The sequence below is a fragment of the Trachypithecus francoisi genome, unplaced genomic scaffold (genome assembly GCF_009764315.1).
Source record: "Trachypithecus francoisi isolate TF-2019V2 unplaced genomic scaffold, Tfra_2.0 Lachesis_group4, whole genome shotgun sequence".
In the NCBI taxonomy this organism is placed as follows: Eukaryota; Metazoa; Chordata; class Mammalia; order Primates; family Cercopithecidae; genus Trachypithecus; species Trachypithecus francoisi.
This window is the reverse complement of record NW_022681469.1, coordinates 23,518,514-23,546,014: the sequence shown is the minus strand read 5'-3', so window position 1 is coordinate 23,546,014 and position 27,501 is coordinate 23,518,514. Positions and strand designations below refer to the sequence as shown.

Genomic DNA, 27,501 nt, shown 5'->3' with positions numbered 1-27,501 from the left:
ATAGCTCTAAACAATAGTCTGTTTTTTAAAAAGACTATTTTGCTTTTTATTCCTCCTTACAGTATATTCACATACTAGGGGAAATACAAACATTTTGTTTTCAATTTGCAAATGGTGTCTCTATCTAAAAGGAATTAAGTCTTAATAACACATCTTTTCCAGACCTATATGATGATACTCCTGTGGAAGACAGAGTTTCAGAAGACCCTGCATTCAAAAATTCATATGCTCATCACATCACTCGGGGGCCTTAGTTTAAAAATCATTTAATATATAATTATTTAAGTGTTCATCCTTAGCTATAATTTATAGTTGAATTAGGGACAGATTGCCAGAGACAATCTTGACAGAACCAATTCTCAGTCAATGTTGAATCCTATTTCAAAAGAAGAAAGGCAAAAAAGAAGAATAGATGAAAATATTTTCAAATACAAATCAGAAACTGCAATATTCTTACTTCAGATATGCTAGAGCTATAAACTGAATTAGAACTGCTTTACTGAAAAAAAATTTATTAAAAACCACATTTGTAAAACTTTGAATTTTAGTCATATTGTTGAGCAGTGTTGACTTTTTATAAGAGCTAGAATTATCTTAGAAGTTGGGGGAACTGGGCCGGGCACGGTGGCTCCATCCAGCCTGTAATCCCAGCACTTTGGGAGGCCGAGATGGGCGGATCACAAGTTCAGGAGATCGAGACCATCCTGGCTAACACGGTGAAACCCCGTCTCTACTAAAAAATACAAAAAACTAGCCGGGCGTGGTGGCGGCGCCTGTAGTCCCAGGTACTCGGGAGGCTGAGGCAGGAGAATGGCTTAAACCCGGGAGGCAGAGCTTACAGTGAGCTGAGATCCGGCCACTGCACTCCAGCCTGGGCGACAGAGCGAGACTCCCATCTCAAAAAAAAAAAAAAGAAGTTGGGGGAACTGAAAAATGCCCAAGTTTTACAATGTCAAAAATCTTTATTGATTCAGAATTTTACAGTGCTGTGGTCATTCCCCAATCTGCTCCAAAATCCAGACTATCATTTCTGTTTAAATGTGTTGTTTTGATTTAAAAGAGAGAGAGGGCTAGGCGCAGTGGGTCACGCTTATAATCCCAGCACTTTGGGAGGCCGAGGCAGGCGGATCATCTGAGGTTGGGAGTTTGAGACCAGCCTGGTCAACAAGGTGAAACCCTGTCTCTACTAAAAATACAAAACTTAGCCAAGCGTGTTGGCCTGCACCTGTAATCCCAGCTACTTGGGAGGTTGAGGCAGGAGACTCACTCGAACCTGGGAGGCGGAGGTTGCAGTGAGCCAACATCGCACCACTACCCTCCAGCCTGGGTGACAGAGTGTCTCAAACAAAATAAAAATAAAAGAGACAGAAGGAGGAAAATATATATATATATATATATATACTCGTTTAGGATCAAAGGCAGTTTGGGATAAGCTGAAAGGTGAGTAAGAGTAGTTACTGGGGAGTCTGCTGACTCTGGTAATTGAGTAAAAAGACTGAGAAAACACTTAGTAGACTGATGGGGAGAGACCTCTCTCCTTTGAAGAATAAGGCTAGGGGAAACTAAAACGCACATTGAAGAGGGAAAACTGGCTAGGCACCATGGCTCACGCCTGTAATCACAGCACTTTGGGAGGCCAAGGCGCATGGATCACTTGAGATCAGGAGTTTCAGACCAGCCTCGGTAACAAGGCAAAACCTGTCTAGAATACAAAAACTAGCCAGGCATGGTGGTGTGTGAACGTAGCCCCAGCTACCTGGGGGACTGAGGTGGGAGGATCACTTGAGCCAGGGAGGTCGAGGTTGCAGTAAGCCGTGTTTGCACCACTGCACTCCAACCTGGGCAACACGGGGAAACCCTGTCTCAAAAAAAAAAAAAAAAGAAAAAAAGAAGAAGAAGAAAAGGGAAAATTCAGGCCTGTCAGGGATCCAGTAGGAAAATCATACAGGTAGTGCACATTAAGATTTAGTCATGATCTCCTTGCTAATTGTGTTAAATTACATGGAGAAAGAAATTTCTTTGACCAAAGAAAAAGAAACTGGATAGAGAGGTGAACGCAAGCTATCAGAAGGAGACTCATAATAGTCAATAGTTAAAACCTGAAAGCAAGTTACAAAACAAAGGTTGCAGGGCTTTGTGTGTTTATTTGGAGATTATATAAAATCCTTGCTTATTTTAATAATATGCTTCATTTCAATTAGTCACTACCATTTAAAATGCAGGTGAGGTCTTACGAGTTTACATCTATCAACACTGGGCAGACTAGAAACCAAGATATGTTACAATTGTCTGGAACCAGGGGAAGACTACGGGTAGATTAATTAGTAAATGTTAAGTTTAGAAGGAAAAGGAAACCTATCTGGTAGCAAATCTTACTCTAAATGGGGACTGGGGGAAGTAGGGTATGTGTGTGTATATATGTGTGTGTGTGTATATATATGTATATCAGCCATCCATAATCATGAATTTTACTAGAAACTAACATTTTTAACAGAGAAAACCCAAGTAGAACTATGGCTGTAACCAAACATTCAGTTTAAGGCCAATGACAAAACTTCCTACTTGGCTGATGAAGTCATAACCCAGGGAATCTTTTACCTTTAGCTGGATACTAAACATACAGATGTAATAAAGGAAAAAATAAAAATAAATAGTTGTCAGACTTCTTACAAATGCCAACATATAACATGACAATGTTTTAGAACCCACTAAAGTTCTAGATCACTACTTTCAGTTCCATCGATACATTATTTCTGTATGCAAGCGTGATAAGAGTGTAAACGCTAGTGCAGTCCTTAGGCCAAGATCTCACTATATTAAGAAACAGTGCTAGGCTACAAAAGTTGATTGCAGATTTCTTGCATTTCTTCTTGGAGATGGTGACAGCATTATCATCTTTAAATCCTTGTGGAGCTCTGCCTGTTTTCCTTATGCTGAAAACAACAACTTCCTTGATTGGAAAAAAAATCAAAAGATGTGCTATCATTCTACATGGTGTAGCACAGGATAGCTCTTCTTCAAAGATGAATCTGAGATCATACCTTTAGTGTGTATGTAATACATCTTAGTGCCATTACTACAATTTTTTTTCCATTTTGTAATATTAGAGATGTCACCAGTCTAGTGGTTATGTGTGTTGGCCCCTAAATTCTCTTTGGTACTGCAGAAAAATCCTGCGTAAATTAAACTTCACCTGTTTTACTCTTTTAGTTCTATCACTGGTAATTATGTAGTTACCTTTTTTTTTTTTTTTTTTTTTGTTGTTGAGACGGAGTCTCGCTCTGTCGCCCAGGCTGGAGTGCAGTGGCCGGATCTCAGCTCACTGCAAGCTCCGCCTCCCAGGTTTACGCCATTCTCCTGCCTCAGCCTCCCGAGTAGCTGGGACTACAGGCGCCCGCCACCTCGCCCGGCTAGTGTTTTGTATTTTTTTTTTAGTAGAGACGGGGTTTCACCGTGTTAGCCAGGATGGTCTCGATCTCCTGACCTCGTGATCCGCCCGTCTCGGCCTCCCAAAGTGCTGGGATTACAGGCTTGAGCCACCGCGCCCGGCCAATTATGTAGTTACCTTAAGTTTATTTTAAGAGTACCTGCAAGGTTACAATTTTTTCCCCTGCTAAAGTTACTCTAAGATCACTGGGCCACATTTAACACAGGGCAGCTTTGAAAACCTACAGGATCTGTGACAACAGCTGCCAGCTGGTGGTCATTTTGAAAGCCTTCAAATTCATTGTTTGCAATGATATTCACAGTTGTAAGCCCTTGACTTGAGAGAACTACTATAATTAAACTGTAAGACACAACAATGTTTACAGAAGAGACAGATTCTGAATCTTAAGAGTTTTTTCCTCCACTGAGTTACAAGCATGAAAGCACATTTACATGGTGAGGGCTAAAGAAATTGTTAGAATGTGACTATAGACAAATCTCAATCCTTTGAAGCCTTGTTTATTATCATCATTGTTATTACTTGGTCTTTAAAAGGATTGTTAAAGACTATATTTATTTATTCATAGCTCTGAAGTGTCATGATTCCAAAACAAATCATTTTTAAATTATCCTTTCCTTGGGGTTTCCCAAAAACTGTGTCATAGATGGGTATCTTAGTGGTGAGATTGGAATTTGATGAGGACAAGCTATGAAATATCTGTTCAGAAAAAACATGACCAGGGTGAAGTGGGCACCAGTATTACAACCTTATTGCATTTAAATAGGGTCTTTGGTTCCTTCAAAAAATAATTGGAGAAAGACAATAAAAATATGGCATTTATCCTGAAGATATGAATTAATTGGGACACAGCAAGAATAAATACATGAATAGACATAGGTCATAGGTCACCGAAATGACCTGAGACATCTTCCTCTGCTACATTCATTAAGTGGAGGATTTAACTGAAAATTGCTTTATACAAAAACACACACACGGCCGGGCGCGGTGGCTCAAGCCTGTAATCCCAGCACTTTGGGAGGCCGAGACGGGTGGATCACAAGGTCAGGAGATCGAGACCATCCTGGCTAACACGGTGAAACCCCCGTCTCTACTAAAAAAAAATACAAAAAACTAGCCGGGCGAGGTGGCGAGCGCCTGTAGTCCCAGTTACTCAGAAGGCTGAGGCAGGAGAATGGCGTAAACCCAGGAGGCGGAGCTCGCAGTGAGCTGAGATCCGGCCACTGCACTCCAGCCTGGGCGACAGAGCGAAACTCCGTCTCAAAAAAAAAAAAAAACAAACAAAACACACACACACACACATTCAACTGCACATGCATACAGAGAGCTAGGCTTATGGTTTACCTTTGCTAAACAAACGCTTTCTTACATAATGCTAATTAAATGTCATGAAGACAGTAAGACTGTTACTAGCATTTCAAAGCGATTTAGAGTTGCTTCAAACATTTTTACCACTCAGAAAAGCAAATCTCCTAAGTGTCTCTTGCCTTGAGCTCCTTGCATTGCCCCCCACCACCTTTTTAAAAGGGTGTATAAAAGTTGCTTGATTCACAAGCTTAAGTTGCAGTAGTACTGCTGTGCAGAAATATGGAATATTTTAAGGTTTAATATTTGCCTTTTAGCCTACTGGGTAAAACACAGAGTCTAGAAGCAGCTATTACCACACAGCCCCAACAAGGAACAGACTAAAATTCTTTCAGCAGAGTAGGTTACTTATTCTGCTCTTTTACCATTGAGATAATTAAAGAATGGTACTGGGTCACTGCATCATACACTTTAAAATAATTGACTGTTACGTGAATTTCACCCACTATAAAAAAGAAAGAAAGGTAATGGGTGCATTAGAGGTTTTATAAATTATATAAGAGGAAAAAGCATTTTGGGATGTTGCTTTGTAACAGCACAATAGTGGGTCTAAGCACCCAACAGGAGCTGGAATAACAAAATTGTTATAAGCACAGTATGTTCCAGGGTCAGCTTGGAGCTTCCAGGAACCTTTAGAATAAAGGTAAAGTGGGCTAAGACAGTGAAGTCAATAGCTGCCTTAGGAAGTGTGGTCAAGAGGAATCTGGAGAAAAGGAACTCGTTCTCAAGGTCAACAACTTCAAGCTGTTTTATGGGACATCTGGGTACTTCAGTCCATTTCTCAAGTGGCTTAGGTTACTTAGGCTTGTTCTCAGTTCTAGGTACCTAAACTCGATCTCTCTATAAGTCAAACCCAGAGAAGACTCTCTAAAAGACCAAAAAACAGAGTACAATCTTCTTAATGCTTCTTGAATTATCAAGAGTGATTCTATGGAAATAGCCCCTGACTAAGAAGTGGAAGGCTAGTATGACCAGCAATGTTAGGTGGCTCGATTACAACTCACAGAAGCAAATCACAGGGTGGTAAGGAGGTCCAAGGAGCAGTGGCTTCTCAATCCATCAGCAAGGTTTCACAAACAGTATTCTTGAGCAATGATTTGTACTTTGAAGCATTATCCTTTTTAAATGTCACAGTTGGTATTGCAGCTGACATATATGGAGTGAGTTTTAAAATACTTTATTAGAAAACTAAGGTTGCTTCCAAACTGGGAATATTTCTATTAACAGACTAGGAGAAACAAAAACAAAAACAAAAAAAACACAGCTGACCCCAGGTATTTGGGCTGGGGTTTTCACATCTGTGGATTCAACCAACCTCGAATAGATAATATTTTTTTAAAAACTGTGTAATTTATTAAGCATGCAGATTTTTTTGTCATTAGTCTCTTAAACAATATAGTATCACAACTATTTACATAGCACTTACATTGTAATAGGTATTAGAAGTCATCTAGAGATTATTTAAAATATACAGCCTCCCATATATGTGCAGGTCATATGCAAATACTACACTATCTTATATTGAGGACTTGAGAATCCGAGAATTTTGCTATCTGTGCAACCAATCCCCTACAGATACCTAGGGATAACAGTATACAGTATCTTCACCCTGCTCTACCACCTCTTCAGCAATTTTTTCCTAGAGGTCACCTCCTAAGTACACAAAACATAAGAAACAAGGTAAATTAGCCCAATATTTTGTAGATTTTATTTATTCATATAGTACATTCTCTTTGGGGGAAATTATCAAAATATTTTTATAACCTGTTACAATAAAATTATTAATTTATCTCTACTGTTCACCAATACCTTACTTTTAATTCTTATTTGATATATAAATAAAGCAGAATGACCTACCTAAACCAACTATGTAAGAAGAGATACTTTCCCTTCATAGGTGGAAGCCCATTTTTAAAAAAGCTTTCCAGTTTGCCTGTGAGTTTGGGAGAAGCTATATTACCTGTAATAAGGGCTCCACAACTACCAAACTCATCATACACCACACCTAAACCCTCTGTCTAAACCTTTCACATCACAAGTAACATTTCTACCAATCCTTCACACTCACTGGGGCTTGATTACTTACACCTGTCTCATCTCATCCCTGGCTTTTCCTGGTCCTCCCCAGCACTCTGCTTCCATGTCCTCCTACCATGCTTTGAGGAAGGAAGTTTTCCTTTCATCATTTTCAACTCACTGGAAACCTGACCCAGGATTCCCCAGGTGCCCAACTGCGGATGCACGGAATTGCTTCCAGGCTTTCTACAACTCTCTCTCTCACATAGTTTGACTTCCTACACTCATGAAAAGACTGGAGGAGAGACTATAAACGGTTACAAAAGACAAGCTTCTTTCCAACCTCCAGCCCTCTCCTTTCTCTGGTTCTCAATCATCCATTTAGCACTGAGTGGTTATCATAGTGACCACAGTCTCCCAGTTATCATTCCCTTAGCAACACTAACATGTTCTTTGTCATTGTCAAAATCTAAAATAATTCAACTCCCTTCCACATCACTCACACCATTTCTTCACAGGAAACTGCCTTAATAGACTCTTCTTGGCACAAGATCATGCATTTCATTGTGGTCTTCTTGAATGTCTCTATGTCTTTGTCTTTTTCCCCTTTTAACCAAACTCTCAATATTCGCTTTTTCCACTCATGCTTTGTGCTAAACCAGAGGAACATACAAAACCATACATATTTGAACTTGAGAGATCTTTAAGCTGACTCTTATCTTGCTTTATATAAAAACATACAGCAAATATTTACAATGCATTTCTGGGCTTATTCTCACAGAAGACTTTTTTTTTTTTTTTTACATCGCCTTCTTTAACAAGCTCCCAATTCCACTTTCACCCCCATTTTCAAACAATAATGCCTTTTAGTAATTACTCATATGAGCCCTTTCCTCAATTCTCATCTTTCTCTTTCTCCAGGTTCTTCTTGCTCTTACAAGTCACAGAGGAAGATACAGCCCACCTCTCTTTTTTCTTTTCTTTTTTTTTTTTTTTTGAGACGGAGTCTCGCTCTGTCGCCCAGGCTGGAGTGCAGTGGCGTGATCTCTGCTCACTGCAAGCTCCACCTCCTGGGTTCACACCGTTCTCCTGCCTCAGCCTCCTGAGTAGCTGGGACTACAGACGCCCGCCACCACGCCCGGCTAATTTTTTTTGTATTTTTAGTAGAAATGGGGTTTCACCGTGTTAGCCAGGATGGTCTCGATCTCCTGACCTCGTGATCCGCCTACCTCGGCCTCCCAAAGTGCTGGGATTACAGGCGTGAGCCACCGTGCCTGGCCGCCCACCTCTCTTAAGCTAACCCACATGCTCCTCTCGGGAGCTTATCTCTTCCCACCAAAGACATCTGTTATCCTACTGAATGAGCTATCTTCTCTTCAGCACTGCCAATCTCTTCCTCTCAGTTGGCTCTGTATGGTCTGCCTTTAAATATTTAGGTTCTTCTTCTCCCTTATATTAAAGCAATGCCTTCTAAGATCTACCACCCACCTAGTTAGCATCTTATTTTTCTCTTCAACTTTGTTGTCAAATGTCTTAACACTAAGTAGTCACTGATTGCTGCATACATATTCTTGGCATTTCCTCATTCATCCTAAAACGATGGGCTTCCATTCTGTACCTTTCTCTGAAAGTTACAGTTTTAAAGATCATCAGAGATCTAACCATATCTGAAGGCCTTTTCTCAGCTCTTATGCTTTCCAATTTCTAATTCATAGTTCTTCTCCATTCCAACCACTACTGTGCTAGTCTAGGCCAACTTATTTGCACTGGCCAGCAACGGCATATTACTGGAATTACTTTCTAACTGGTCCTAATTGCAATCAAATCTATTACCCAATTACTCTTCTTAAAATGCTATGATCAAGCTACATTTTTGCCAAGAACTTATAGTTCTCTACCACTGACCACATTCGCATCAAGACTAAACTCTTCTTCTGGTTTTCAAGGCTTTAAGCACACTTATCCAGGCTTACCTGTACCTGAATACCCCAACTGATCTCCTTACTGCCCTATCTCAACCCCTACAGGCCACTGTAAGATTTCAAAGCAACGGCAATTTGTTCCTCTCTCTTGTCTTTCTGAGGCAATGCCTCTGTGGGAGAACCTATGGACCTGTGTCACAGCAGACCAGAGCTCTGGCAGTCTTGACAGTGCCTGGAACACCATACAAATAGGAGCCATGTCAGTGGAAATGTGTAGAGGTAAAATGCATTAAAGTTGTTTTCTTTAAAGGAACACCTACACAGAAGGCTCTACTTAATTCCCAGGATGCTAAGAGAAAGAGACATGAGCTCACACACACGTGGAATAATGAACGTATGTCTTTCCTAGCGAGGTTTTTTTCACCTCCCTCCAAATTATCATAAATTTTAAAATCTGAAATATAAGTATTCAATACCCTTTGTTTCCACTATCAGAGCAGTTACTGAGAGATGATAAATAATAAAATGAGTCTGGACTGCTATGGTGGTTCCTGTGATTAAAATATTATCAAGACCTGATAGAAATAATGTGAAATATAATTGTCACTAGAATTATCCTTGATGATAGGGTCTGTATTTTATTCAACCTTATATCTCTCAAGATCTAGTTCAAGTCACCATACAGAATAGGTACTCAAATATTTAATTAATGCTTTGTCAAAATAAGCGGAGAGTACACAAAAGTGGCATGTGGAAAACGAAAACTCAATAATAAGATGAAAAGGCAAGCATTATTAGTCAGAAAAAATATTTTCTAATGGAATCTTAGAGAAAATAAAGAGGCACTTATAATTCATCATACAACGAAAATCATTCAGTACAGGACTCTAATCCCTAAAGTGGCACTAAAAACATTTCAAGGCAGCTGTTCTTTTTTTTTTTTTTTTGATAGGAGAAGCGTGTCACCAAATCCTTCACAAATCTAGTAACTATGGATCTTCTCCCCAGAAAAAAATGGAAATACGTACATGCATACAAACCCACAATTTTGTATGTACTCTCAAAAGTCTGTGCTCCAGGTTAAAAATTCTTGTGTTAAGGGAAAAGCTAGTCACTTTATAAAGGTTAAGGGTATAAAAGTGTATTAAGTTTGCCTTGCACATGATGCATCATGCAGGAATTTAACAACAACAACAAAACCTGAAGCTTTTAAAGAATTTGTCATTCTTCTGTCATTTTGGTTTCAATTTGCTTGCTATGTGAAGTGCTGGCTTCTTTTATGTGTTGTACAATGTCTTCTGTCCTTTTGTGTAAAATTAATTATGACTATGATTTTAAGACTTCAGTTTTTAGAAAAAAACCATATTTAAATAAAATATTAGGTAAGCAAAAAGGTGAAGTTTACAAGGAAGGTCTAGGGATTACAAAGTGAGTCAAAAGATCATGTTTAGCCATTCTATGCAAAAATTTAGAAGTCAAAGTCTAATTGCCCAAAAAGCATTTTCCTGATTTATGGTGTGCATGTAAGTGGGAGTGGGGAGGGGAAGCAGGCAGGGAGATCATTTTGGGATTTTATTTAGGGCTCTGGCAAATCTGGGCAAACTACCTGATGATTTTTCCACACTGGCTATGAATGAGAAAGGAAAGAAGCCTCATTTAACAGGTATATCTCTCAATACCAAGCAGCAAATGGAACTAACCACTTGCTATCGCTTTGTAAGAAGATCCAGGCAATGAAAGTCTAACACTGAAGGCTGGAGAAAGCTTTGAGCTAGTAAGCATCATTATAAGGAGCCAGAGTTTGTTATAATAACAAGGCCCAGGAGCCTCAGCCCCAGAGGAGACATCAATGAAGTCCTGGCCTCTTACAGTAAAAAATGAAAACCATAATTAAATTAAGCTATAGTAAAAGGCTGATGTTTAATAAGTCTACAGTATTTTATTGGTATTTTCCAAATTGGCAATGTTCTTGTAATCACTTCTAGATAGAAATTAGCGCTTGATATTTACGCTGAATTTTTCAAAAATAACTTAAATGGCTAGACAATTCGCTGCTTCTACAGCCTCAGTTAACCAAATCTAAGGATATCTAAGAATAGATTTTTGTTTACCTCACTGTACCTTGGGATAAAGTCATTTAATTTGGCACATTATATCTAGTAGAAAGTAATCCAATTTTATACAGAGGTAACCTTGAAAACTCCAACATGACATTATGTACCATCTCCTAATAACATGTTCTATTATTATTTTCAATCTCCAGGCTTCTTTTTTTGTATTCACATTATCCCCTTTCATATTTTTTTTTTTTAAAAATTAAAGCATACCTTTTATCACAACGGTTAAAATATCAAGAGGAGGTATGACTTTCCCTTTCTTCCCAGATGCTTCATTTAGGCAGAATATGGCCATGTTTTCTGAATCAGCTTTTGTCCATTGTTCCGAACTAAGTACAGTTTCTTTTCTTTTATTATCAGTTTTAAAACTATTTCAAGAAATGTGTTTTCAGAAATATCACTTCACATTATGTCCTAATAAAGTACTCCACTATTCTCTTGATTAAAATTATCTGTTACAATTTAGGTGGCCTAATTTTAGAGGACATCCAATCTCTTCTCTTCTGCCTTAGTCTCATTCTGGTCAGGTACTTATAATATTATCTTACTATCACATTTTAATTATTAAACAATGAAATTTCCAAAACAATAACCCACAGAATTACTGTTTGTTCAGTAACAATGTTACACTACTATGGTTGCTTTTCACATACAATGTTTACTCGGTATTCAAGTTTCAGATAAGTCAACTATAAACTGAAGTTCTGTTTTTGAGGCATTTCCTGGTATACTAGGCAGTGCATTAGAAAAGAGATTATATTGCATTTAGGCTATAATTATCTTTTAACCATCTACGCATAATTAACAACCATTCAAAAAGAAAGTGCAAAAGTGCAAAAGAGAGAGAACAAAACAGTTTCTACATATGTAATGCATATTATAGGATATAAATCTAGACAACTAAAAACAATCGCCAACAATATCCTTCTAAGCATTAAATGACACCACCGATTTTGTTTTATATGTATTCTTTCTTCTCAAGTATTCAAAGAATGCAACAGACATTATCTTGTTAATTTTCAAATTTTTCAGGAGATTAGGATATTATTTTTTCACAAACCAGAAAACAAGGTACTACCATTACCTTTGTATAATTTTTCAATAATAGAGCCAAAATAAGAACAATTCTAGCTAATCTCACCTGGGATCTTAGTACTACAAGTTTTGTTTTTATGAGTTAGAAATAGTATCACTCATGAGAAACAATGCCAAAATTATTACACTAATAAATTATGTTAAAGGCCTAATGAAGAAATACTTCAGCAACTATGAGGTAACACGCTAGCTGTAGGCATCAGGAACGTTTATATTGGCTCTTTTGGGTGTATACATTAAATGCAAAATCATAAAGGAATCATGCAAAAATCCAGTTGCCCATGCAAGCACCCCAGAGTCTAATCCTCTCCTCTCAGTTCTGTTGTCAGGCCACAGTAGTGTGGAGACTTGTAGGCTGCTGTCCTTGTTGTAATGAATGGGAAGAGGCTGACAGTGGCATGGTCGAAACCTTCACCTCTTCTTCCCCTGTGGAAAAGTCAGTCATGGTCTAGTTATGGGTGACTAGATTTGTTAACAGTCCCTTTAAAAATGATTTCAATATTTGGAATGCTGATACATATATAAAATACATGCTTAATGTTTGGAATCCAGGTGTGAAACAAGACATGAATTTTAAAATATAAACTTATCAAGTACCTGGAAAGTAGTTATATTCTAAATATATCCTGAGTAATATTATGTCAGAGATAAGAACAAATATAATAGATTTAGTATAAATATACTACCAAAAAAAAAAAAAAAAGACCAGGAAAGCCATTCTTTTCCAAGCCAATTGGACCCCTTATAGATACTCCTAATAAATGGTAAATATTAATAGTATTTTGTGAAAAAATTAAACCTTGCTTTACAGAAGTGAAAACTGATTTTTAAAAGAGAAAAATTATAAATCCATGTTTTAAAAGCATAAATTATGTACTAGAAAAAAATGAAATAATACCTATAAATATTAACTTAGTAAATTAACATACAGCATCTGAAAATTCAAGTTTACCTTTGAAGTAACTGAAAAATAGTAAAATGCATCCAATTGACTGAAATAGTACAATGATCCAATTGACTGAAAATGAGATGACTACTTCTAGGTCAGAGAATTACAGATGAATGAGATCAGTTCTCCTGATTATAACTGATAATTATTTGACTACAAGTGACTTGTTTCACACATGACTCAAAATTCAATCAAGTCACTGTTAAAACAGTTCATAAACAAAGAAAATTTAAAGAAAAATGTCCTCTCAAAAGTAAAGTTTAAATTAACAAAAACATGAAAAAAAAAATCCAATCCTAAACAGTTATCAAATATTTTTTGAGGTATATCTTGAAACAACAATGCTTACTGACTTATGTTTTCCAAATAATTTTTAACATCATGGAATAAAAACAACTTGGCAGAGTTTTTTTTTTTTTTTAAAACAAATCTGCAAAATTACATTTGGAAAGATAACTGACAAAGCAGAAAAAGAGTCTGTCAATCCATATAACAGGTGATTTTGTAGTTTTTCAGTAAATTGGCAAAGATTCTTATAAACCCCAAGTACATAGCAATGAGGTTGTGTAAAGCAAATTTCAGACTAGAGTTCTTAGTGAGAAAATGATATTAATAAGGACTAAGAAAGAGACTGATTTCCATCAAGTCGATAAACTTTATTTTGTAACAATAGGCCATACACCCCTGAGCTGGGCCAATTTGTCTCATGAGTTGATACTGTTGATAAAAAGGGACTTGCAAGTGTGTGAGAGCAAAAATCAATTACCACGGGAAGAAAGCCAAGTTAAAGCACATGCCAGTGATCTTCATTTATGAAGGAGGGCATCATTGTAGTGCAAAAACATTTCCATTGTTGAATTTGAGATCTAAGTTCTTATCCTAATTCCACTAGTAATTGAGTATGTGACCATTAACAAATTATTTAAGCTTTCTGAAACACAGCTTTGCTATTCCTAAAATGAAGGAACTGGACAAAATAAAGTCACTTTTTAGGACAAGGTAAATAACTTTTTAGAAAGAAAGCACATGGTTCCAATAATAAAGAAAAGATCTGAATGAATTTACTATACCTGCCCATGAATCAAAATTTCCCCCAAGAATATTTATTTTAAAAATCTTTCTAAACTTAGTAAACCAAATGCTGCTAAAAAAGGTTTCACCTAATTAAGGAAATAACTACTAATTTTAAACACAAAAAAAGTTTTCCATTAGACCAAAAAAAAGGGAAGCTGCATTTCTGTCAAACCTCTGGCAACTGTTTTTCCCATGATAGGTTTCAGATATATCAATCTTTAATAATTCACTGAACAAACCAAAAATAAAAATTTAAGTACAAATGTATAATAAGTAGACATTGTATTTGTATGACATGTAGGTGACTGCCATCTCTGATTTGCTCGTATAGGTCAGAGACCATATTTTGCTCTACATATTTAGAGAATAAATATACATATGCCTTTCTAGAGTGTAGAATTAGTTTAAAATATTGTCTAAGTATATCTTAAAGTAGCAGGTCCCACTGAAACAAGTATGCACTCTCTCCATTACTGAAGCATTTAGTGACAGCTGCCCTGTGTAAGGTATCATGATAACTGCTAGAAGATACAAAGTTGAATCCGTTTCAATAGTTCAACTCAGGTGCAAGTGAGTTACAACTGGTGCAAGTGAGTTACCTAGGTATTAAATTGCTTCAAATTAGACATAGTTAAGATGTATATAGTTTTCCAGGTTTTCACTTTCTGTTATTTATAACAGTTACTGAAAATCCTAAATCTTCTGGCTACAATTACATAGCTATTCTGCTCTGAGGCTTAGCACATTCCTGAGGCATCTACCAAATATTTATAATCCATGAGAGGATTCTGGTGTGTGAGACTCTTGATAAAAGATTTTAAAATGTCGGTATATTAAAACTAAAATTTCTCTAGTCATCAGAGCCTTAAAAATAACCTTATAATAAGCTTAACCATAAGTCACCATTTAAATACCAAGAAAGTCTGCATAGCCTAAAATTGAAAATCCAAAATAAACTCTCCCACCCCCTACCAAATAGAACAATGATTCAGAACCTAAAGTTGGTAACTACATTTTTAGCATCTCTGAAAAAAAAAAAGTTTTTAATGCTCTATGGTTGAGTATATGGTAAAAATTTTAAAACTCAAAACAAAATCCACAAAGATAGGACCATAATTTAATGCCACATTTTTCCCATAAAGCATCTACTTTAGATGAAGATTTTAAATGACCAACACAAGGACAACTAAACTTACTAATCAGCGATTTCTCATTACCAGTGTGGCATTCCGAGAATATTGGTTTGAAATATAAGGGTTCAAACTACTCTTCAGTGCTAAGGAATAATATGATGACTATGAAATTGGAAGAAAATCAAAGATCATCATGTAATAAGTCAAATAAAAGCACAAAAAGAAGACAGCTAATAACTAGAATCCCATAAAGGCATCCTACTTCCTATCATTCCAAGTCCATGCCATTTTGCCTCATTGTCAAGAGTTTCTCGTCTTCTCATCCATTATATCTATACAGTTTAAGAAGCACCTAGTGTTATAGGAGGTAGCTGTATTACTTCTCAGTGTAATGGCATACTAATTCCTGCCTCTATGCCTTTACTCAGGAGGTTTCCATCAACATAAAAGGCCTTTCCTCTTCCCCTGCTCCTAACCCAAATCTAAGATACGATAGAAGGGATCAATTCCTACTTATTCAGTGAAGCCTCACAAAGAATTACAGGGTACATTGATGTCTCTCAGATTCCAGTATCATACATATAGTTACCACTTTCATACATTATTTTAGTCTCTCCAACTATATTTTAAGTATGTGGAAATTTTATCCATATCTTAAACATCTTTAATATTTCCCACATGGCCTAATTCATTGATGGGCAAATACGAACCCTCATATTCACTGTAATTGGTCTAATTTTTAAATGTTTTGATGATTTGGGGGAACTTAACTTTAACTTTTAATTAATGTTATAATTGATTATGAGAAACACTACTAGTAATTAAAATGCCACATTTCTAAATGATTAAAGCAAAATGAAAGAAAATTACATTCTAGTATGCTATCTTGAATGGAAGGAAATAAAAGGAGTATTTGGAACTGAACACATTGTTTCACAAGTATCATGTAGAAGAAGAGGACTGAAAAATGTCACTCTGGGTTACCTACTACCATTAATTAAATGAACAAATAAGAGTCCCATCACTGTGCAAGTCACTACATTAGGTGCTATCAGGCTTATGTAAATTAACTTCACTGTATCAATGGTTAATTTCACTATGTCAACAGCCACAGACTATACTCTCTTAACCTAGCTACTTGTCTAGAACATGAAATATTGTCAGTCCCAAAGGGAATAGGGATAAAGAACTTTGATAGACCTCTGTAAATTCATCTATCAGCTTTGCTAAAAACAAGAGAGTAAACGCCTTGCTGCTGATGAAAGCATCCTATTACGATAATACTGTGCCATGCCATACCTGACAAGGGATACCAATAAATTGTATGAATTATGTGAAGAACTATTCTAACAGAGTGAGAAACTATTGTATTCTACTTGAGAGAATCATGATTCTATTTCACTTGAGAGAATCAGGAGAGGAACAAACTTTTTTTTAATATCGTCTCTAAAACCAAAGTTAAATGAGAACACTATTAACAAGAATGACTCCCTTGGATAAAGAAGATACTTCATCTAAAAAAATGTTATACAGAATCTTAAAACCCAAAAGTTCTGAAACCTTCAAGGGTAGCAGTACAAAACCAGAAGTATTTTGGCATCAAACTTACATTACCTTATATATACTTCATATTTTTCCCTAGAAATAAAAACATGGCAGATCAAATGGGAAAGTATCTTTCCTTGAACAATTTCTCTTTCACAAAAGGTGTATGTCTGAGACATATGACATGCTTGTAAAACATTAATAATCAGAGTTCTCAAGTACTTTATTTATAGCTCAGTTTTGATGTGTGTGTATGTGTGTATCAGTCAAAACAAGTAACTGCCAAAAGTGGATAGAGAGTGGCTTTATCCCTCATGCTCTCATTAATTATCATTAAAAAAATGTTTTTAACCATTTTACTTTAGAATATAAAATCTTAATTTTCACCACGGTGTTGGACTTTATAGTACCATAACTTCAGAGACCATTTTCTTCTTTTTCATTTAAATACCACATGAAAGTTTGGTAATTATCCTATCAAGTAAAATGCTTCCAAACAATAAGTATAATACTCCACCATCCTTATAAAGCTCAATATTACAAGGCATCCATCTAATGAAAAATATACTTTAGATTATGATACAGACTAATCTTTCATAGAAATTTCCAAGATATTAATACTCTGTTATTCAACAGTTCCTTCCCTATCCACCCAACAACCTGAAAATATGAGTTATTCAAAAATTCTCAAAGGCTTTAAACGAACCTACCTGCTACAGGGATCCCTCCCAGACCTGTGTTGTGCTGTGGCGGGAGATTCAAGTCCAAGAAATTACTATTTGAGGTGGGGTTTGCTGTGTGGTTCAAGTGCATGATGCTATTGCGTGGAAAGGCCATCCAAGGATAGCGGGCTGCCTGGCCTGGAAAACTGAATGAATTATAAACCGCTCGGTGCTGCTGAAATTGAGGGAACCTCTGGGGCAAGACTGAAAAGGTACTATTGAGAGAATTGGCATTTGTAGCTGCAGCAGGATGCAGGAATCCAGAGCCTGGACCTTTGGCGGTTGTAGTGTGTGAAGAGGAGTTCTGAAGAGATGTGGGTGAAAGGGAAGGTTGGTCTTGAACGGACAGTTCCTTCTCAATCAGGTCTGCTAAGGCTTTTCGAGTGACATCGAAGGGATCAAAACCCAAGTCATCCTCTGGTTGTTTAGAAGAACCAAAGCCAAAAGCTGCTTGCCAGTCTGTAGAGGATGATACTGGGATTGTTTCTGTTGGGAAGAAAAATAGTGATGAATATCAGATACACAGCTCACTTTCGTACTTAATAAGTACCCACGCTACTGAAAGTTAAACATGTCATATTACAAATTAAGTATGTGCAAAATCTATGTGACTTCTTAGCACATTAAGATCATAGAATTACAAAAGGCCTTATATACTTCTAGCAGTTACTTAACTCTTAAGCTACTAGCTTCAAAAACTGAATGATATAGACTGATTTTGCTAATCAAAGGAAAAAGTGTACTTGACACTCCAATTATACTCTCAACCATTCATAATCAAAACCAACCTAAGTCACTTTCATGAAATAAAATAATAAATATAATTTAACAGATTTTAATTAGTAAAGTTTATTTTTTAAATGTATTTATCAAAGTACAAATAATTTTGAATATATGCTTTCTATACTAAGAAAAAATACAATTTAATTAAAAATTATTTATATTAATCCTTATAGTTTTTTGGAATTTTCTGCTCTGTAGGTGCTGCTGTCAATATTACTTTTATGCCACCTTTCATAGTAATAAGAGAATTTAGAATGGATAAAAATGGAAATGGTTCAAAAATACCATTTAGTAGTAACATAACTGTTACTACTAAATAACTTACATCTTTGTCATCTGGGGGGAAATCTTAAACACAAATCTAATTAAATAAAAATACCTATCTAATTAAAAATCTAAGTCCTTGCCAGGTGCAGTGCTTCATGCCTGTAATCCCAGCACTTTGGAAGGCTTGGTTGGGAGGATCACTTGAGGCCAGGAGTTCAAGACCAGCCTGGGCAATATAGCAAGACCCTGTCTCTACAAAAAATTAAAAAATTAACCAGGAGGCTGAAGTGGGAGGATCACTTGAACCCAGGGTGTGAGGCCACGGTGAGCTAAGATCACGCTACTACACTCCAGTTTGGGTGAGAGAGCAAGACCCCCACCTCCAAAAAGTAAAAATAAAAATAAAAATTCCCAAAGGAATAAGCTTTTTACTATTGGTAAAATAATATAACCCTTTACTTCTGGAGAAATATTTTAATAGAGTAATTTCTAGGTCACACAACTATGTATCTAACCACCTAATTCCATGTAGTTTAAATATTTACATTTTTATTAAAAGAGAACAGAGAGGCAAAAGATAAAAATATATCCACTAATGAGTTTCATGTTAGTCTGTCAACAATATGTTAAGAGCATAATTACTAATACTTGGTACTATTGTTATATACCTGATGTGAAGAGGCTCTGTGGTTCTGGTGCTGTAGGCCAGTCACTGGATGTCTGTGGGGAGCTGGGGAAAGGAGGAAGCCCACTTGGGATAGGGTTGGGATGGCGAAAATTGTCTGAGAATAACGACTGTGACTCTGTTACCGCCCCTTCAAAAGGGGACCGTGCACTGTGATTGGATGAACTGATGGGGATGACTGGATTGGATTTTGACAAACCAGGTGGTGGTGAAGGCGTATCACTGTTAGATATCTGAATAAAAAAGGAAAACAAATAATAACTGCATGTTTATACATTTTAGTACGCCACAATTAAAAAGTTTGCAACTAAATGTATTAGAATAGTGCTTTGCAAACTGTGGTACTTGAAGATGTTTTAATGAAAGCAAGAAGTTTCAGAAAAATCAATTAAATCATTAACTTACATATATACTCTTTAAAAAAATTAGTCTGCCTGAAAAGATTAAATTAGTCTCTTTTTTTTTAATTTTGAGATGGAGTCTCGCTCTGTTGCCCAGGCTGGAGTGCAGTGGTGCACTCTCGGCTCACTGTAACCTCAGCCTCCCGGGTTCAAGCAATTCTCCTGCCTCAGCCTCCCAAGTAGCTGGGACTACAGGCGCGTGCCACCACGCCCGGCTAATTTTTTGTGATTTTAGTAGAGACGGGGTTTCACTGCGTTATCCAGGATGGTCTCGATCTCCTGATCTCATGATCCACCCGCCTCGGCCTCCCAAAGTGCTGGGATTACAGGCTTGAGCCACCGCGCCCGGCCGTCTCCTCTCTTTATACAACCTTACTTCTCTCACTACCAAGAAAATAATACTTCTCATTCGGGATTTTACTATAGTATTTTGCTCAAGAGTGAAAACTTTCCAGAAACCAAACACAAATTATTAGAAATACATGGATCGGTGATAAGAGAGTGACTGACTGTAATGACTAGATCATTTTACATGCTAGGTGATTCTCAATATTTTAGTTTTCAAGAAAATTAAAGAAAGATCTAAGTTGTTTCCAAACACATCATTAAAAATAATTTTACATAATAAATCTTTCTATAATTCTTAGGTATTTAATTTAGAAGAAATTGAAAGACTTGAGTGATACTGATATAATACTCCTCCTTCCATCTACCTATTTATATGAACAAAGTATCTCAACACATCTTAGAAAAATAAAAAACACGACCAGATTGCTGCTGCAACTTGGCTCTTTTACCAATAGGTAACATTCATCTAGAGATACACAAAAACCAATTTTAAAATGGCCCTATTTTTCATTAAGAGATGAATTTTCAATATAATTTTACTATTTATTACTACTTGTTTCATGGTTTTTAAAATTAAAATCTACATTTATGTATAGTGTCATCTCAATACTACTAATAAAATTCAGAAGACAAAAACTGGCATTTGAAGTCTGTGACCGCAAAAACATCTTTATTTCAATTCAAAAATGTATATGCCTATTTTTAAGAGAAGTATATGCTTTTCAAGCAAAAACTATACTGCATTAAGATAAAACTCTATAATAACAGAGAAAAATTAGTTCACAGAGAAAAAAATGTAAAACGTCTGATTGTTAAAGGAGAATATGTGTATTTTTTTAAATGGATAACAGGATAATAAAACATGATTATGATCAAAACATTATGATGGGATATCAAAACATTAAACTTCTCAGATACCAGTATTTCTAATATGCTGGAAATTACATCCTTTGCAACTACTTTTAAGCTGTAAAAAAATTTAATGTGCAACTAAAATATACAAGGGGATATACAGATTTCCACATTCTTTTACAAAATGTGTCAGGAAAACATTTGGAAAAGCATTATATTTTAGATCTCTAAGTTTTTCACAAATACTGTGGAGGACTGGCTCTTCTTTATGGAAGGGACTAAATTACATTTATTTTACCAATGTAAGAAGATGTATAGAAACTCAAGGAGTGAAAAACTAGCAAAAAAAAGGTCCCTGAGCAATAAGAAAAGATGACATAAAGCATGCTCTAATGGTCAGCACTCCACTCAGTTTCACAGTAGATTCAACTTTGAACAGCTTATCTGTCTTATCATTTCAAAGCTGAAAGTCATTTGGGGGAAATAAGAAGGGAAACTGTTAGGAACAAATACACTTGACTGAAACAGAAAATTAAAGTAGACAGCAAGGGGCAAGGGGACTATGTAGTGTAGGAATACAATTCTTAAAAGCAAGAACTCAGAAGGCATGCTAGCCTGGGACCATTTGGCACAGGGTCAGGAAGACCAATAACATTAGTAGACTCTAAAGATAATAGTTCCTGGTCATAATGATAATTCTGAGTCATTAAAAAAGTGTTAAACTGTGCTCTATATATTCTGGGGGGGAAAGGCTAATTATAATATGATTAATAAAGATGAGCATCAAAAGTGTTTTTAAATTGTGTCAGTAAAGTATTTTTAGAAAATTCACCTGCATGGAATACCTTGCTTTAGGAGTATGACAAATAAATCAAGTGATACTGTATTCAGATCTTACCTGCTGGGAATTATCACCATTCCCTATACTGAGAGAATCTGAAGGTTTGTCAATGGGGCTGTAAAAAGAAAACAAATAGAATAAAATCAGAATAAAGTCCTTCTCCTACAATAAAAACAAACTCCTCAAAAGCCAAAAAAAAAACCCAAAAAAAAACCCCAGACACTTTACCATCTTAACAAATGTTTACTGAGGTACTGGGAAGTAAAACATTGATTAAATGTTGAGGACACAAAGAAGTACAGGTTGAGCATCCCAAATCCGAAAATCTAAAATCTGAACTGCTTCAAAATTTGAAGCTTATTGCACGCTGATGTGACACTCAAATAAAATTGGTCACTACAGCATTTCAGATTTCAGATTCTCAGATTTGGAGTGTCCACCCAATAAGTATAATGCAAGTATCCCAAAATTCAAAAGAAAAAAAATCTGAAATCCAAAACACTTCTGTTCCCAAGAATTTTGAACTAGGGATACTCAACCTGTATAAAATCTCTACCCTTAAGGAACTTACATTCTAATTAGAGTCTCCAACAACAATGGGCAAAACAATAGCTTATAGGGGAAAAAAGGCACTGCTTACAATTAATAGATCAAAAGTCTAATCTACCATTTATTTTTGTGCATGTGATAAACATATTCCCCATTTCAGCTTTTGAAATAATACTGACATTTTTCTAGGTGTTTGACAGAGGGCATAAAAGTAATTTAAATATTCTCTATAGGTTTTTAAGAGCAATGTTTTATTTTAATATTTCTATACACTAATCATAACCCTAGAGAAGGCATGTCAAATGAGACAAAAGAAACATTTTTGGGCAAACTACTGATTCAAACAAAAACATTAACATTTTATTTTCATATAGAGAAAATGTAGCACCATGGTAAAGTAAGAGAATCACTGACTTCAAATCCATTTTATCTTGTCTGACTTAAAGACAAAATAAAATCTCTATAACTTTGTGCTGCAACAGTGTACTGATATCATTCCTATAACTAACTTTGACTCAGCACATGAACAAAAATAGTCATGTGTTGCTTAATGATGGGATACATTTTGAGACATGCATTGACAGGTGATTTTGTCATTGTGGAAACATTAAAGTGTGCACTCACATAAACCTAGATGGCATGGTCTATTATACACTGAGGCTATATAGTGCCTAGTGCTCCTACACTGCCAACCTGTATAGCATGTTACTGTTTTGAACACTGTAGGCAATGTAACATAAGGGTAAGCATTTGTGTATCTAAACAGAAAAGGTACAGTGAAAAAGTTATTTATAATTATATAGAACCACCATTGTATATGTGGTCCATCCACTGTTGACCAAAACAAAACATTGTTATGCAGTACATGACTATTGTTACTCAAATGTGTTGTTCTGATACTGTGTTATAGGAAAAAAATTAAGATTCCAAATTTCTTAAAATTATTTTATTCCCTGAAAATATATACGGAGTCCCCTTTCAAATAGATAACTTACTGGTACCATATTTAATTGCTCTAAAAAAAAATATCTAACAAGTGCTAGTACCCAATCTGAGTCCCAGGTGCATCTTCTGCAGACAATGCCAGATGTTCTCGATCATAAGCAAACAGATTTGAAATTTACTTGAAGAGCATTTTTACTTACTATTCATAAAACAGCAATAAATCAATGAATATTAAGTAATGTGGGTAATGCAAACAGTTTAAAGATATAGCCCTGAGCCCACTAAGTTTAGAAGTATTGGGGGGAAAGAAGATAAGTGCACAAAGAAGGTTAAGTACAAACATCAGCCAGTGCTTGGTATCAAATGAACTGTTTAAACAAACAAACAAACAAAAATGCCATAAATCTTTAGAAGAAAGCAAAGCTACTACAAGTGGGGCAACTAGGGAAAGTTTCCTAGGGGAGTTCAAATTTAAGTAGGTCCTTAAAAAGATTTACCCAGCAGGAGAAGAACAGGGGAAAGGGGAAAGAACAGCATTAAAGGCAGGAATACCTCCTGTGTCAAGGGTCAAAATGTCAGAGACAGTGTTGCGAGAGCTAAATATTTAGTCTAGCTGACAAATGGGATAGCTGGAATAGTAATGAAAGGTAAGGACAGAAAGGTAAACACAGGTTAGGCTCCAGAGGCCACAGAAATGACCTAAATAAGCAGTGTTTTAGAAAGATTAATTCGGTGGCGGAACATAATAGCGATAATCTGAGATAAACTTGCACTATACTTATACTATGGTAATAAGGGCTTCAAGTTGAGAGAAAGAGGTAATAATAGAAACAAAAGGCTAAAAGAAAGATATTACAAAGGACAATTTCTAGTGTTTGGATCTTGCTTCATCTTCCCAGCCACCACCCAATTTAGTGCTTCCATAAGAGCACTAAATAATAATTTTCAATATAAATGAGGTCAGTCTTGCTAACGGCCAGGACAACATATGAAAGTATTACATAAAAAATAAATCTTAAGGATGTTTCTGGATTACGACTAATTAGAATAACTTGTATCACCTTGTCCACCATCCCAACTGCAATTTCCTAAGCACTGATTCGTAATACTTTATGCTCTATCTGGGAAAGTTTTATGAAACATGTTTTAAAATTTGTAGATTGTGTTATCTATCCGATAATAGCTGCTGAAAAATCAGGATTATGGCAAGAAACCAGTAAAGGTATGTTCTACTTAGTTTTACTATATTCTTCTCAATTTATTTTAACAATAACAAATTAAGGGAATAATAAATGAAAAGCTTAAAGAATAAAGATATAACTAGAAATTATTTTATTTTCTATGTGGGCTATAACAAGTCAATTATAGTTACTCCTGGTATTATATTAATAATTGGAACTATCAGTGGAAAAGAATAAAAGAAAGATAGAAGAATCCCTGAAAATACATGGGTAACCCCAATAGAAAGAAAAACTATATTTACAAATTTCAAAATATGTGAACTCCTTGTTTCTCTAATGGTTGGAGAGAAAATAGTTATCTCGAGACTACGACCAACAGGTCAGAGTCCTCACAACTCCACTGGCATCAGATGTAGAACTTCCTTCCTCATTAAGCACTGAGTCTCCTTAAGCTGTGGTCATATGAATAAATTTCTTTTACTTTCAGCATCCACCTACCCATTATCATTCCAAGAGGGTAACTGCTAAGAAAATAAAAACTTTAATAAATACCAGATTTACTTATGAAGAGAGTATTCCATGAAATGGACTATTCCCTGGTCAAAAATTGCCAGGTCCCAATATTATCAGATATAAGAATTTGGATGCACTAAGATAAATTGCACAGGGCTTTTTAAATTTAAAAACAAACAAAAAACCTACAGATTTTCTTAAATCAACCTCTTTCTACTGCACTAAACAAAATTACTTGCCATTTTGAAGCTAACGTTTTGTTGTTAATTCCATTTTCAATGGGAGACATTTTTAAAAAAAAACATTTGTACAGCACGAAGCAGTGGGGCAGAAGTTGCCTAGTGAGGGAAAAGGCTAGAAAGGTGTTTGAAAAATTGAAGATACCAATTCTATCCTCAAGGATAGAAGCAAAGAAAAGCAGATAATATAAACTGAACTAAAACAAAGAATGAGAGAGGCAAAAACAGAGGTTGACAACCATCTCTTAAAAGGCTAGGAGTTGAGAAGACTGACTACACCTGTACTTCACTCATACACTGAAACTGTCATGATCTGAGAAAGAGAAATCAAGTCCATAAATACCATGCAGCTCATTGAAAAGTACAGGATTCAAGTGGGACTAAGAAGTACTAAAAGGTAATCCAGTCTCATAACACGATCAAGATATTCCCAGAAGCCAATGTTGTATGTATAAATCCCTGTATATAAAAATTCAAAAACATGTTTTTCATACAAACAATATCACTGATTTTTTTTTTTAAGTTTCAGTCCTAAATTGTTTTAAAAATCCATAGTAAGACTCCATCGTTTTTTTTTTATTTTTTTGAGACAGAGTCTCGCTCTGTTGCCCAGGCTGGAGTGCAGTAGCACTATCTTGGCTCACTGCAACCTCCACATCCCAGATGCAAGTGATTCTTGTGCCTCAGCCTCCCAAATAGCTGAGATTACAGGTGTATGCTGCCATGCCTGGCTAATTTTTGTATTTTTAGTAGAGGCGGGGTTTCACCATGTTGACCAGGATGGTCTCAACCTCCTGGCCTCAAGTGATCTGCCAGGCTTGACCTCCCAAAGTGCTGGGATTCAGGTGTGAGCCACAGCACCTGGCTGAGATTACATATTTCTCAGGAGCAAATATTTGTAAATTAACCCATAAGTGCAACAGAGCTTTTTAAAATACGTATATGCACAAAATATATACATATTTATTCATTTAAAGTAAAAAGTATATATCCGGACTCCATCATGGGAATTCTATTCAATTAGTCTAAACTGAGGCATCTGGTATTTGATGATCACTGCAACAAAGGAAGAGAAGAGGAACACAATGAAAAAGCATCAAGACTCCTGAAAAGTCTCTCAAATTATTAGATTTCACAAGTAGAAGGAAATCATTAAAATCAAATTTAAATACTTTGTTTTACAGATAAATCAAATTCAAAACTGTCTGCAAACAGGTAGTCACTGACACAGCTGGGTCTCAGTTTGGATTTGTAAATGTTCAGCCAAGTTTTGATTTCTTCTAACTTGCTCCAAAGGCAATGCTTGAATTTTACTTTCTTTTACTACTTCCTTAATAGTGATGATTGCTTTAAAACATTTGCAACATAAACCAATTACATAGTAGAAGAATCAAAGAAAAAACATTTTCAAGGAGGAAGGTGGACTAAAAATAAGAAGTTATTCTGCTTACCAAATTCAAAAGCAAAACCGTCAAAGTGACTTACTGATGTTTACTTACATTTTAAACAAAAGATAAAATTTACTTACACTTTAAACGTAAAATTTACATAAGGATAAAAGTGAATATAACAGACATTTCCAAATTTCACTGTCATGTTACTGTATACACAAATACATATTCATTTTGCTTCTAAATTAAATACTCCCACAGATAATCATTTCAAAGAATCTATCTTAATTTTACCGTTTACCAGAGTCCCTAAGTAATTCTGAGATATATTTAAACACTTGCTAACACAAAGGATATATTTAAGTTATCAACAGGTAAAACTTGCCTTTACAGAATATACTTTGACACAGGCTTCAAATACACATTAACATTTAAAGTATTACTTTGCTACTAAAACATGGCCACATCTAAGTGGTATAATTAGCTATTAACAGAATAAGAAGCTGGGTGCAGCACCACGTGCCTATAGTCCCAGTTACTCAGGAGGCTGAGGCAGGAGGATCACTTGAGCTCAGGAATTAGAAGCCAGCCTGGGCAACACAGCAAGATCCTGTCTCTTTAGAATAAATAAATAAAAAATAAATAAAAATAAAATGGCACGAAAAATACGCCTCATTAAACCTAGAATGATTGTAGTTGTGTAAATATGATTTTAATTAGAATTTTCTCATAATCCCATGATCTACTTAACACGAATGAAAATAAATGTTTTGGTGACTATTAAGTACAAATGACTTGTTTTTAATAGTAAGGTCAAAATATGGACATCTACTATCCTAAACATATCACAAAATGTGGTAACCTTTCAAAAACAGCCAAGTCTCCACTTATTCATAAATTCTGTATTTCAGTAATACACTTAATCTTTTTAAAAGATTTACATTTAAGTTAAACCTAAACACACTTCTTATTTGCTTTACTTTTATTCTAGTAAATAAGGACACATACAACCCTATCTTTAACTGCCCTTTAACCCCACACTCATTCCACTCCACCCTCTGGAACAAATGCTTTAGACAAGTGGTTCTAACTTCTTTTTTGACCATATTCTAGTTAGGTGGGG

General features: G+C 35.8%; 1 protein-coding gene across 6 annotated transcripts in view; it reads right to left on the bottom strand.

Annotated features, from left to right (window-relative positions):
• Positions 1-27,501, bottom strand: part of CNOT4 (CCR4-NOT transcription complex subunit 4) — a 157,099-nt gene that overhangs the window by 21,907 nt on the left and 107,691 nt on the right. For 4 of the 6 annotated variants that reach the window (XM_033194736.1, XM_033194737.1, XM_033194738.1 and 1 more), the window contains exons 8-10: positions 21,618-21,675; positions 19,102-19,351; positions 17,372-17,869 (exon numbers count right to left, since the gene is read on the bottom strand). In XM_033194736.1, coding sequence (XP_033050627.1) covers positions 17,372-17,869; positions 19,102-19,351; positions 21,618-21,675 — 806 coding nt within the window. Of the gene's footprint in view, positions 1-6,147; positions 12,387-17,371; positions 17,870-19,101; positions 19,352-21,617; positions 21,676-27,501 lie in introns of those variants that run through there. The other 2 variants (XM_033194740.1, XM_033194741.1) reach the window with 1 other exon arrangement.